At 33.6% G+C, this 12,595-nt stretch overlaps 2 protein-coding genes and 1 non-coding gene across 4 annotated transcripts; 2 read left to right on the forward strand and 1 right to left on the reverse strand.

Moving 5' to 3' along the window:
• Positions 1 to 65: 65 nt before the first annotated feature.
• Positions 66 to 139, forward strand: TRNAV-AAC. Its single transcript has one exon. It is a non-coding gene; the product is annotated as a tRNA-Val (tRNA).
• Positions 140 to 630: 491 nt separating this feature from the next.
• On the reverse strand, positions 631 to 6,915 carry LOC123908445. Of its 2 annotated transcripts, none has more exons than XM_045959086.1 (7): positions 6,791 to 6,915; positions 6,435 to 6,574; positions 5,582 to 5,715; positions 4,847 to 5,003; positions 2,806 to 3,405; positions 1,844 to 2,023; positions 631 to 1,002 (listed from the first exon to the last, which is right to left on the reverse strand). In XM_045959086.1, exons 1-7 carry the CDS (start codon positions 6,831 to 6,833, stop codon positions 832 to 834), a joined length of 1,425 nt encoding a protein of 474 aa, XP_045815042.1. In that variant the 5' UTR covers positions 6,834 to 6,915; the 3' UTR covers positions 631 to 831. The 2 variants fall into 2 exon arrangements, with proteins under 2 accessions (XP_045815042.1, XP_045815041.1); XM_045959085.1 differs by having other exon boundaries at positions 631 to 1,011.
• A 2,931-nt stretch (positions 6,916 to 9,846) lies between these two features.
• LOC123909726 (F-box/LRR-repeat protein 20-like) lies at positions 9,847 to 11,693 on the forward strand. Its single transcript, XM_045960607.1, has 2 exons — positions 9,847 to 11,277; positions 11,606 to 11,693. Exon 1 carries the CDS (start codon positions 9,847 to 9,849, stop codon positions 11,263 to 11,265), a length of 1,419 nt encoding a protein of 472 aa, XP_045816563.1. The 3' UTR covers positions 11,266 to 11,277; positions 11,606 to 11,693.
• Positions 11,694 to 12,595: the final 902 nt, after the last annotated feature.

Raw genomic sequence — 12,595 nt, forward strand, 5'->3', positions numbered from 1 at the left:
GTTTTAATTTAATTTACACCATCAATGCATAGAAATGTAAAATAGAACATTTCAACATTAATTAAGGTTTCGTGGTGTAGTTGGTTATCACGTCAGTCTAACACACTGAAGGTCTCCGGTTTGAGTCCGGGCGAAGCCACTCAAATTGTATTTGTAGTGTTTTATTTTTATTAATTTCACATTCTTTTTTTCATCTATATTTTCTTCATAAACCAAACAAAGCATATAGGGATATAGAAAGTACATTGTCCCAATTAATTATTTTTTTTGAGAACCCCAATTCATTTCTTTTAAGAGACTAAAAATTACTTTTATTTTTCTCAAACTAAATTTAATCGCACAAATTTTCTCAGGGATTAAAATGATTCTTGATTCTCTTTTATTTAATTTTTATTAATCCAACACATTTAGATACTGTTGGCACCCAAAATATAAACGATACCAAAGTTGTCGCTTTTATTTAGTGATGTTCATGCTCGTTATTCAGTCTAAATACCGAATAATCTAAAGTACACCAATCTCACCGTCTACGGTCAAGCGACATAATTGAACCATAGTTTTGCTAGGGATGTTTTTGTTAGCCATGTGCTTGCAAATTGAACAAAATTCTTAATAGAATTCTAAAGTGAATTTCAGTTTAACTCCTTCAAATCATGTTGAAGCAACATATCTTAAACTACAAGTACAGTTTTGCCTTTGAATTTACAGCATGTGAAAGCTCTCCCCACAATGACAACAAATTTCATACAGGCTATGTTCTTAGAACATTATTTAAGTCCAAACACTTAGGTGTTACATGAGTTGTAATAATTATGGATACAAAAATGCTTACTAATATGAGCGGTTACGATAAAGCATTCGAAGTTCCTTGCAGGAACTGCACGTCCAAGGCAGTAAAGGAGGGTCCAAGCAATAGGAATGAATTCTTCGACATCGACAAACATCGCAATTCTCGAGTAGTTCCTCAGGTTCCCGACCACGGCAAATTACACAAGCACCTGCCTGTGAGGACTGTATAAGCAAATACCAAGTCACAAAGTGACAGAAATAATAATGCCATAATATGCATAAACTTCCACCTAAAATATGGAGAGTTGTGGACATAACTGAATTATTCTAACATGTTATCAAATGCACATTGTTGAATAGAATAGAGTTAAATATGTTTTAGTCCTGTAAAATGAGTAAATTTAAGTTTTGTTCCTCTAAAATAATTTCTTCGGTTTTCACCCCTCTAAAATATAAAAGTATTGTTTTTTATCTACATCATCGTGTAGGTGATACTAATACTATGTCAAAATGTAACTGCAGTTTTTTTCCAGCCCCCCAAAAAAATACTGTATTCATCCTAAAACGAATATTAGAGACCAAAATATCTGATTTCGGGTTTTAGAGGGATGAAAATCCAATAAAAATATTTTACAGTATTAAATCCGCTCATTATATAAAGTCCAAAAACAATATTTTAAAATTTTGGAAAGACAAAAACCAAAGAAATATTTTATAGGGACAAAAACCAAAGTTCACCCATCAAATCCATTGTTAGGAATTCAAACTTAAATGCAGTCACATGGCACCTATTTTAGGAATTAGGAATTCACACTAGTAGATTTTTATTTTCTGGGGGCAGGTAGAAATCTGAATGGAAAGTAGCATATGCTCTTGGTGCTTTACCTTCTCCATGGAGAGAAGTGGAATGCATTTAAGAGATCACGAAAAATGGTGACCATTCATAAAATTATAGTCTGCTCAAGAACTATTATTTGATTTAAACTAATATAAGAATTAAAAAATATATATATAATGATAAACCAACGATGAATTTAGTTTTAAATAAGCATACCTCTAAGTTATTGTCTGGAAATTCTTGATCCATGGGGATAAGAATATCTGAGCTTATGTTAACACATGGAATTGTCTGGGAGTATGCTTTTTGATCAGTGGTGGCTGCATGCTCAACTTTCATGATCCTTGTAATAATTGCCTTGCACAAAGGACAGTTTGAAATTTTCCCCGCTGCTTTCTATAAATATTGAAAAGCAATTATGAGAATGAAAGAAACATTGAAAATGACATGTATAGAATAAAGCTATACAAGATTGTCAAAAAAGTTCTAATATTCATTCAATTCAACGTTCATATGAAAACCACAAGCTAATGCAAGGGAAAATTCAAATAAAACAAAAATAGTAAAGCAAAAACAAAATCCTTTTAAGGAAGGGAAATAAACATAAAATAAATCTAAAATGTTAGAACATCTTTTCACAGTCGAAGATGTATTGGAATGAGAAGCATATACTGTATTTATTTGAAAGTCTTGTTGTAAGTTTCATGATGCTGAATTTTGTGCCATAGCTGATATCATTGAAGATGTAATAAAGTCATGTCCCATGTGCCATCAGCTACGCAAAGAAAATACATTTATTTGACAAAAACTGACGGCACATCAGATATTGAAAAAGGGATTCTGACGAAACTCTAGTACTACATACTTTTGAAAACAACTTCAAATTTGAAGGGGTGTTTTCATAACTTCAGATGAATAACGGTTCATCCATATCTTTGTATCTGTATAACAATCCAACTAATAGAATAAGGCCCAACAATGTCAGCAAGGTGGTGCCTCAAATTCCCAATGAGAAATCAGAAACCAAATTATTACTAGCTGAATTATGTTTTCTGGTAAGAATGAAAGAATAAAAAAACATGTAGCGCAACTTTCAAATTCATTAAAAAGAGAATACTATACTAATCAAATAATAGGCTTTTATGTATAATAATAGATAGATATTGGAAAAGGCGAACCTTGCAAGCAACCCAACCCTGGATGCATGTATGACAAAACCGATGTCCACACTCCAAAACCCCCCTTGTTGAACTGAAATCTGTCCAACATATAACGCATGACAGCTCATTTGAAGTAGGTAAGTCATCAAAATTATCAACCACATCACCATCCGTCAACTTTTCAGCAGAACTGGAACATAAATCTACTGTCTTTTGTGTCACAGGAAGGGGATCCTCTATTAACAAAGTTGAACTTCTGACAGCAGATATATGATTTGAATCTCTGCTCTGGTCAATGCCAACTGAACTTCCACCGATAGTTCTAGTTTGACTAGATAGTCCAGCATCAAATCCTTCACTGTTTTCTTGAATATTGTCAATATTGACATGGCTAGACAGGGTATAGGTAGCTGCAGCTTCAGCGTTTAGCCTATTCATTTTGCAAAGCTGGTCGTCTGTGCTTAAATCCAAAACTATATGGCTCGACTCCCCTTCACCATCATTTTTCATAACCCTTCTTCCTTTACGAGAATGAGTAGCCGTGGTAATAACATCATTACCACGGTGTCTTTTACCTTTCCTTGACAGTATAGATGAATATGAACTTGACGCATCATGCTTGAAAAAGAGGCAAATGGAAATAAATAAGATTAACAAACAATTCAAAATAACATAAACATAAATCATTTACTTGGTCCATCATATAGCATTGTGCACCAACAGGATTGTAAAGCCCTTCTATTGATGGGCTTAAAAAAATCATTATATTCTTTTTATTGAACCTGAAAAAACACACTTGCGATGCATTTAACCCTAATCCTATTTTCAAGAGTACAACAAGAAATTAATTTATTTATTTTTGAAGCAACAAGAAATTACTTTGAAGCACCTGAAATAAAAAAAAAAGAAAGAGAGTAAGAGACAGGAAAAGAGCTCTGTCCGATAATAAACAGATAGTTTAGGCTTCCTTTACTTTGTGAAAACATTTTCTATGATATGTGTTCATTTTAAGTCGCTAATAAGAAATTGCTTTGTGTTCATTTTCTAGGAAATTAATTTATTTATTTTTGAAGCAACAAGAAATTACTTTGAAGCACCTGAAATAAAAAAAATAAAAAAAAGAGAGTAAGAGACAGGAAAAGAGCTCTGTCCGATAATAAACAGATAGTTTAGGCTTCCTTTACTTTGTGAAAACATTTTCTATGATATGTGTTCATTTTAACTCGCTAATAAATGTGAGATTCTCGAAATGAACCATTGTGATGGAGAGAAGATGAAATGCTAGTTAGGGATGATGTATTTTTAAAAATTATGAAAAAATTCTTTTTGCATTTTCATTGTTTCCAAAAAAAATGCATACAATTGTGTACTAAAAGAGTCTAGTATCTTCTTATTAGCAAGTAAAACTAACACAAATTTTAAAAATGAAAATAAAAAATGTTTTTACAAAGTAAATGGGTTACCGGGCCTTATACAGTAGTTAGGTATGTTGCATCTTACTGCAATCTCTATGTCCATACTTATGGCAAGCATACCACAATTTTTTAATGGGAGCACTTCTAGGGAGGAAACCATGTGGAAAAGTATTCATGAGGAAAGAAGGTATGCATACAGAAAACAGATATCTTTTTTTAAAAAATAAACATTTGATGCCAAAAACATCAAAAAGAGTCACAGATTGTGCAAATTTGAATATGAATCAAATCTATACAAGAAAACAGCCTATCCCTCCGCCTCCAAACCATTAGTGGTTAGTAATGAGAAGTATTTTTCAGTGTACTACGCATTACCAAGAAATTTATTTGAAACCTGAACTGACACCATAAGAAAATATGTTAGATTTTAATGGAACAACTATTGTCCAGTGGTGCATAAATAAAAAGTTGAGATAATGTGTTAACACATATCACTTTGTGAAAGCTACACTCTGTTCAGAATATGAAGCAGCATTCTTATGAATCAGAATTCAGAACATGCTTGGAAACACAAAAATGAAGATTACAAATAACGATTGAAAACGAGCTAGAGGAGAACAAAGAAACAAAAATCCTATTGTTACCTTTTTCAATAAAGAAGAATCTTCCAAAACGGAAATTCCGCAGACCCCAGAACTGAAGTCAGCATTTTGCCTTTCAGATTCAATAGCACATAACCTGCTACTACTTGCTTGAACAGTGACTGGAACTTCCAGTAACAATGGACCAACTTCATGTCCACTGAAAATAATAATGACAGCAATAAATAAACACTTCAGAACAGGAATTCTGCAAATTTTACTGCACGGCAGATTATAGGAAAGGGAGGCACCGGTAACATGAACACCAAACAAAATAATCTTATTTGCTAATGAGATCAATGATGCAAAAATTCAAACTACAAAATACTCTTCGGAAAACACAGGCTCCAAACAAATATGCCCATCGCAAACATAAAATATAAAATATACAGAACACTGGATAACAAAAACCGTTGAAGTTTAACTTGTGGGGTTTTAGCACTAACACTACTCAAGTAACAAGCAGCTTTTCTAAAAGTTTAAGCTACTAGATCCAGGCCTATGTATGGTTTTATAACTGTAACAGTAAATATCAGTTTAAACTGTATAAGATTCTAAGCAAAAATTATCACACCAAATTGATCGGGTTATGCATTTTCATTTTAATTCACACACACACAACAATAATTCCCTTGGTGCTGTCTTTTTTATAACAAAAGGCCATAATTATTTTATAAAATCCAATGCATTGTGGTATAACTCTGCCATAAATGGGCAGAAAATAGAAAACAAATTCACCTTTGCAAAATATAAGAATCTTCCGGGACACGCCTTCCTTCCTTTATGCAGTCTTCAACCCAACGGTGGTTGACTATACGCTTTCCTAACTTTCGGGCAATGTTATATTTCCTACCTTCAAACTTCCAACACACCTGAGCATTCAAACACAAAAGAATGGACGATAAACAGAATGAGGACACGTAATGCAATTAAACAAATGTCATCAAATGTACATTTATGCGAAATCTATAATTTATTAAATTCATAATACTCATTGAAACAAAAAGCCATTTGTCACCTTTGTGATGATGTGTAACTAAAGGAACTTAATAAGTATCTAAGAATTGGAGGAACCCTCTATTAAAAGCTAGCTATCAGGGGAGAAGAATCAAGCCAATTAACAACTCCACTCAACATTTTACCCTACTCGATGTGAAACAGTTTTTTTTACCCTACTCGATGTGAAACTTAGGCTTTCATTTGCCAATGAATTGGCCCCGATTCCCCATAATACCCAATCTTTATCATAGCGCCGCCCCGGAGAGCCTTCGTTTCAGCAGCTGCACTCTACGACACTTCACTTAACCCTTACAGCTTTCTGACCAATTCTATGAGAACCATTAATTTTTCCCCTCTCTTCCCCATTTTTTATTTATTTCGGTTTTTTCAATTGTCCTATATTTTTACTCATTCCTGAGTTCATCTCAAACAAAATAGAAAGAATCTTAATAAAGTTAAAGTTTTTTAGATCTGAACACTGTATTTAACCATTCAAACTACACAACACTCAAAGAGAATTATTAATTCCATCATGCACAAAGCAAACAACAACCAAAGAGTTAAATTAATTAGCAAAAACAACGAAACTCACCAGATGCGTTATTGAATTCGACATATCCCCAACATAATTAGCACCGGCATTCGAAATCAGCTTAATAAGGTTGAATCGCTCAGATCCATGGTAACCAGTAACCGTCACAACCACCCGATCCATACCTTCAACCTTACAAGCTGCACAATCAGCAAGAAAAAGTAAAATTAACAAAAGAAAACAATAAGCTTCAACAATTTTGCACAAAATGGGAACAAATAGAAGAAATTGAAACCCTAGCACAGTGGAAGAATTCGATTCCGTTCCTAAAATGAAAAACGATTTGTAATTTTTTTTATTATGAGCTATAAAACGAAACCCTAGAGAGAGAGAGAGAGAGAGAGAGAGAGAGAGACCGTGAGATTGAGGAAGAATTGGTTCATCAGATTCTTCTTTCATCGCAGTTTTGAGTTCAATTTGGTGAACAGTGATGAAGCAATTGCGGGAAGTTCCAAATTTTGAATATTTTGAGTGAAAAAGCCTCCAAAAAATTAACAAGTGTTGTATTTATATCAACACATTTTGGGTCGGGTTAAATATATTCGGTCGGGTTGAATATATTGGGCTAATTGTATGAAGATTTCTGCTATTTACACCCTATAATATCTTTGCTACAATTTGGAGGTGTGACACAGTTTAATTAACGAAAATTTCTGAAATATTTTAGAGTTGTGTTTGGATGGAGCATTAAACAATTTTAGAGAATTTAAAGTTTTAAGTAATGTTTCTCTTTAAATTAGCTTCATTTTTAAATGTGTATGTTTGGATAGAGTATGGAAGATTTCATTGCAAATATTTTTAGGCCACTTTCATAAATTTGAAAAAAATTGAGTCAAATTTAAATTTTTTGAAATTAAGACCAATTTTCTGTTTTTAAAATTTTAAAGGACCAATTTATTTTAAAAATAAAATAAAAAAATTGTAAAGGACCAATTTGTAAAATTTTATGGGCCAACTTGCAATTTTTGAAAAAATAGAGGCCAAATTGCAATTATAGAAAATTATAGGGGTTAATTTAAAATTATAAAAGATTATAGGGTCACTCTGTTTTTGGATTGATGAATGTTTTGAGAATTTTTATGTTTGGATGATTAATTTGGAGAATTTTCAAAATTATGGAAATTTATGAAGTATTTTGGCCATGAAAATTTTAGCTCGAATTATTTTCGGGCTTGTTAGCCCGGTCTGATAAAGTCCGTTTAATAAAAAAATCAAAAAATAAATATTAATAACTTGTTTTAGATGATTTGAACTTGGTTTGTATTATAGGAGTTTCTTTTGCCAACTTACCAGTTTCTTAAATATCATCCGCTACTTAAGTAGCGGACGATGTTTTTTGCTCAAATTTCTCATTTTTACTACTTAAGTAGCGGATGAGTAAAAATAGGGTACGCGAGAAACTCATAAGTAGTGGATGAGTAAAAATAGGGGCGCACAAGAAACTTGTAAGTAGCGAATAAGTAAAAATAGGTCGCACGAGAAACTCGTTAGTAGCGGATGAGTAAAAATAGGGTGCTCGAGAAACTCATAGGTAGCGGGTGAGTAAAAATAGGGTGCAAAAGAAACTCATGAGTAACAGATGAGTAAAAATAAGGCGGCGAGAAACTCGTATGAAGCGGATAAGTAAAAATAAAGCGCGAGAAACTCGTAGGTAGCGGATGAGTAAAAATAGAGCGCGTGGGAAACTCGTAGGTAGCGGAAGAGTACAAATAGGGTGCGCGAGAAACTCAAGTAGCAGATGTATAAAAATAGGGCGCTCGACAAACTCATAGATAATAGATGAGTAAAAATAGGGTGCGCGAGAATTATTTATCCTATATATTAATGTATAATATAAGTGTATGTTTTTTTGGTACATTTTTTTTCCCGATATTTTTGCTAGACAACAAATTTTTTTTTTTTTTAAAATCAAACAGTTCTTTAATTATTTTTATTTTTTGGCAGAAATTTTTTTAGTTATTTATAACTAGCGGCCAGACAGTTCACGTTCTGCGTCTGTTCGTGTCTATTATGTAAATTTTTGTCCAAAAAACAATAAGAAAAAGGCATGCTGATGAGTTCATTAATAAAAAAAGTGTTGCTAAAACAAAAGACATATGTCTTTATGTTATGGTGAGTTTCACCAGTTTAATCTGGTTCGGGGGTCAAATTTTGGCATCAGGTGGTTCCAGCCCCCTTCCGATCGCAGTTGTGGGGGATCGAACCGTGGTCCCCCTACCAAGTTCAATGTCAATCACCACTGAACAACTAACGAATGATATGTTTGTTAATAAAAGATTTTTGCTGCTAAAAAAAATCAAGGGTATAGTTGATATTATGAAAAGTCCACACCAAAGTTTTGTATCTTCCTTATATATAAATAGGTATAGATGTTGAGTTTAAGCCCTTAAAATAAATAAAAAAATTCAAAAAAACGGACAAGTTTGAAAAGCCTGACAACCCGTACTAGACACTAAATTTCGTAGCCCGTTTTTTATTCGGGGTTTTTAACCTGACCCGACGAAACCCGAAGTCTGATCGGGCCGGCCCGAAACTGGTCGGGCCACTAGTTTTGACAGGTCTAATTTGAACAATGCCAATAGTATTAATGTGTGATTAGTTTTTTGAACGTATTCTTCAAATAGTCGGAACCTCTTTATGCATGAAAAAATCTAAGTTTTTTTTTGAAACAGAAAAAATCTAAGTTAAAACTTCTTAAACATAAACAAATAAAAAACAAAACAATAAGATTTAGCAAAAAAATAAATAAAAAGATTTAGCAAAAAAATAAATAAAAATAAAACAATAATTTGGTAGTGCTAAAAGCGTAAAACACCTGATCTCACCGTCTCTGTCTTCATGTATATGTGCATGTTTGGTTTCAATTCTAGAGCATCCAGAATTGATTCTGGACGTGTAGAATTGATTCTGACTTGTTTGGTTTCTCAAAAGTAGAATTGATTCTGCCTCCAGAATTGATTCTACTTGAAGCTAGAAATCGTAGCTTCTGATTCTAGAATTGATTTTTACACTCAAATTTTTTGTTCAACTCACTTTTTCATGAATATATCCAAACATAAACCACTTCAGCTTAAAATCAATTTTGGCCAGAATCAATTTTACAGAATCAATTCTCCCAAAATCAATTCTCTCCGCCGCAGAACCAAATACACGCTATATAAAGGATACAATACATGACTATAATAATAACTCCAAGAATAATGCTAGCAACATATGGGTCCACATTTTTTTATGGGACCCATGTGAATTTCAACCAATAAAAAAAAGTGTGTTGGAGTGTGTTTGTTAAAGAGTGTGTTGCTAACATTTCTCTAACTCAAAACCAAATTTGGCTGATTTGAAACATAAACCCTAAAATCAGTATTCAGTACCAGAAGACAAAGTGTCCTCTCAACTCTTCTTCACAACAAATATGGTTTCATCATATATACCTGATGAACTTTGGGAATCTATTTTTAAATTCATAATCTACGACGACTATGACTACAGCCGTTGTTCTCTATCTCATGTATCTAAACACTTCCTCTCCATCACCAACCGTCTCCTATTCTCACTTACTCTCCACGACGAATCAACATGTTGTCGCCTCCTCACACGATTCACCAACCTCGACTCCCTCAACCTCACAAGCAAATACATTGACCTCGACAACCTTCTCATTGAAATCTCTCGTTTCCCATTGAAACTCACATCACTCAATCTATCCGAACAACCTACCATACCGGCAATTGGGCTGCGAGCTTTTTCAAAAAAGATTACAACTTTGACCTCTCTCACTTGTTCCCACATTGATTCTATTAGTAACTCTGATTTGTTCCTCATCGCAGAATGTTTCCCTTTGCTCCAAGAACTTAACTTTCGTTATCCTTGTCCCTCAATCTCAAGCATAGAAGATTCTTATCATCAAGTTTGCAGTAGCTATGTTGATGGGATAAAGGCTCTTTCACTTGCACTTATCAAACTCCGCAAGGTTAATCTTTCTGGATTTCCCCTAAACAATGAATCACTTTTCCACTTGTTTAACAATTGTAAACTTCTCCAAGAAGTCATCATGATTAGATGTGATGCAATAACCTACACAGGACTTGCTTATGCTCTCCGTGAGAGACCGACGTTGAATTCTTTATCGTTTCATTCTTTTGAAAGTGGTGAGTTTGATACTTTAAATTTCATTAACTCGTTGGTGAGTTTGAAGGGTTTGACTTGTCTTGTTTTGTACGATATGAATATCTCAGATGAATTGCTATATTCTATTGCAAGGAAACGTCTTCCTTTGACGAAACTTGACCTTTCATTTTGCACCGGCTATAGTTATGCTGGAATCTTACGTTTGTTAACCAAGTGTCAACGTATCCAACATTTGAATCTTCAAGGTGCTGAATATCTGACTGATCAACATGTTGTCCAATTGTCTTCATTTCTTGGTGATTTAGTGTACATAAACCTTAGTTATTGTGATGAACTCACAGAATCAACATTGTTAGCACTCGCTAGGAAATGTCCTTCACTTAGTAAGATGATAATGGAAACATTTGGGAATAAGATTGTTAGGCTTTCAGATTCTTTATTACAGGAATCTGGTGTATACCCTCAATTAAAATCTCTCTGTTTGGGTGGCAATCTATGGTTTAGTTATGAAGGCGCCATAATGGTAGCTTCCATTTTCCCCAATTTGAAGCTGTTTAATTTGAATGCTTGCACTTGCTCCCTCAAGGTGTTTGATTTGTATTCTTGCCCTTGGTTATCTGAAGGAAATTGTCAAGATTTAAGGAAACGTTGTAAAGTTACATATATCAACTTAGCCGAATGGTCAAGAATGAAGCTACTTTGAAGTTTGAACTCTGTAAGTTGTTTTTGTTTTTAAGAATTACTTATTAGATAGATTACTTTTTTAAAATGACAACTTATATACAAATATGCATTTACTCATCATTCTGTGCATGACAATTCTCTAAATAATATAGTGTAATATTTTTATACAATGTAATGCAAGCAGTTTGGTGCAGTGTTGTTAAATGGCAGTGCCATGGTGTGGCATATTTTTAACGACCTCCATAGGCCGCAATGGCGTGTTTATATGACAGACTCAGTATTTGCCGTTGTGATTGTTAATTTTCTGTTGGCTTGATAATCATCATTTTTATTGTTGATTCATTTTGTGTATGCTACAGGTTACTAGAGATCCAGAGAAGATGGTTGCAGTTCAAAGAAATATAAGCATGTTTGGAATTAAAGAAATAGCTAATACTGGAAATTTTCTAATGCTCAATTGAGTACCTAAGAATTTTTTTATGTGTCTACTTTCTCATTCATTTCTTTGTTATAATTGTTACAACAAAAAGTTTAATTAATTGGATTAATGTGAAGTTTTCCAATTCTTTGATCAGTGACAAATTATTGTTATTTGTTTTAAATTTGATTTCCACTCTTGCATGTGACTTTTTAGTGAAGTTCTGTTTTTGATTTCTTCATCATGCTGTTATTTAATTCATACTCCCATATCTGTCACCTATAGCCACAAGGTTAAATATTTCTTGTTGCCACAAGAAATTAATTTAATGATGAAGGAATGGGAGTCTTCATTACTTACACTTTCCACAATGAAATCCTCTTCTTCTGCTCCTCTCAGTTCTTCTTCTTCTTCTTCACAACAAATGGTTACATCATATTTACCTGATGAGTGTTGGGAATCTATCTTCAAAATCATCATCAAAGATTGCAACAACCATAGCCACTTGAATTCTCTGTCTCTCATCTCTAAACAGTTTCTCTCCATCACCAACAGATTCTCACTCACAGTCTACGACGAATCAACATGTTGTCCCCTCTTCAAACGATTTGCCAACCTAAATTCCCTCAACCTCACAGGCTGCATTAACCTTGACAAGATTCTTCTCACTTGCTGATAAAATATCATTAAAGCCCCCAATAAAACACCATTGGAGGGGAGAGTCTCGTGATAGCCTTCGAATAAAATTCCAATAGTCGCAACATCTACTTCCACTTGAATAACCATAAAATCCAGTCAGTCTCCACATGCCTCTAGTTGCATCCACAATCTCAACATTAATATGGTTCGAAGAAAATTAGTAATACTACATTGAAGTGATGAACGCCATAGAAGGGCCAATCCATCACCTCTCCCTTCTTTATCCACAGCA

Source organism: Trifolium pratense, linkage group LG2 (assembly GCF_020283565.1).
Source record: "Trifolium pratense cultivar HEN17-A07 linkage group LG2, ARS_RC_1.1, whole genome shotgun sequence".
Classification (NCBI taxonomy): Eukaryota; Viridiplantae; Streptophyta; class Magnoliopsida; order Fabales; family Fabaceae; genus Trifolium; species Trifolium pratense.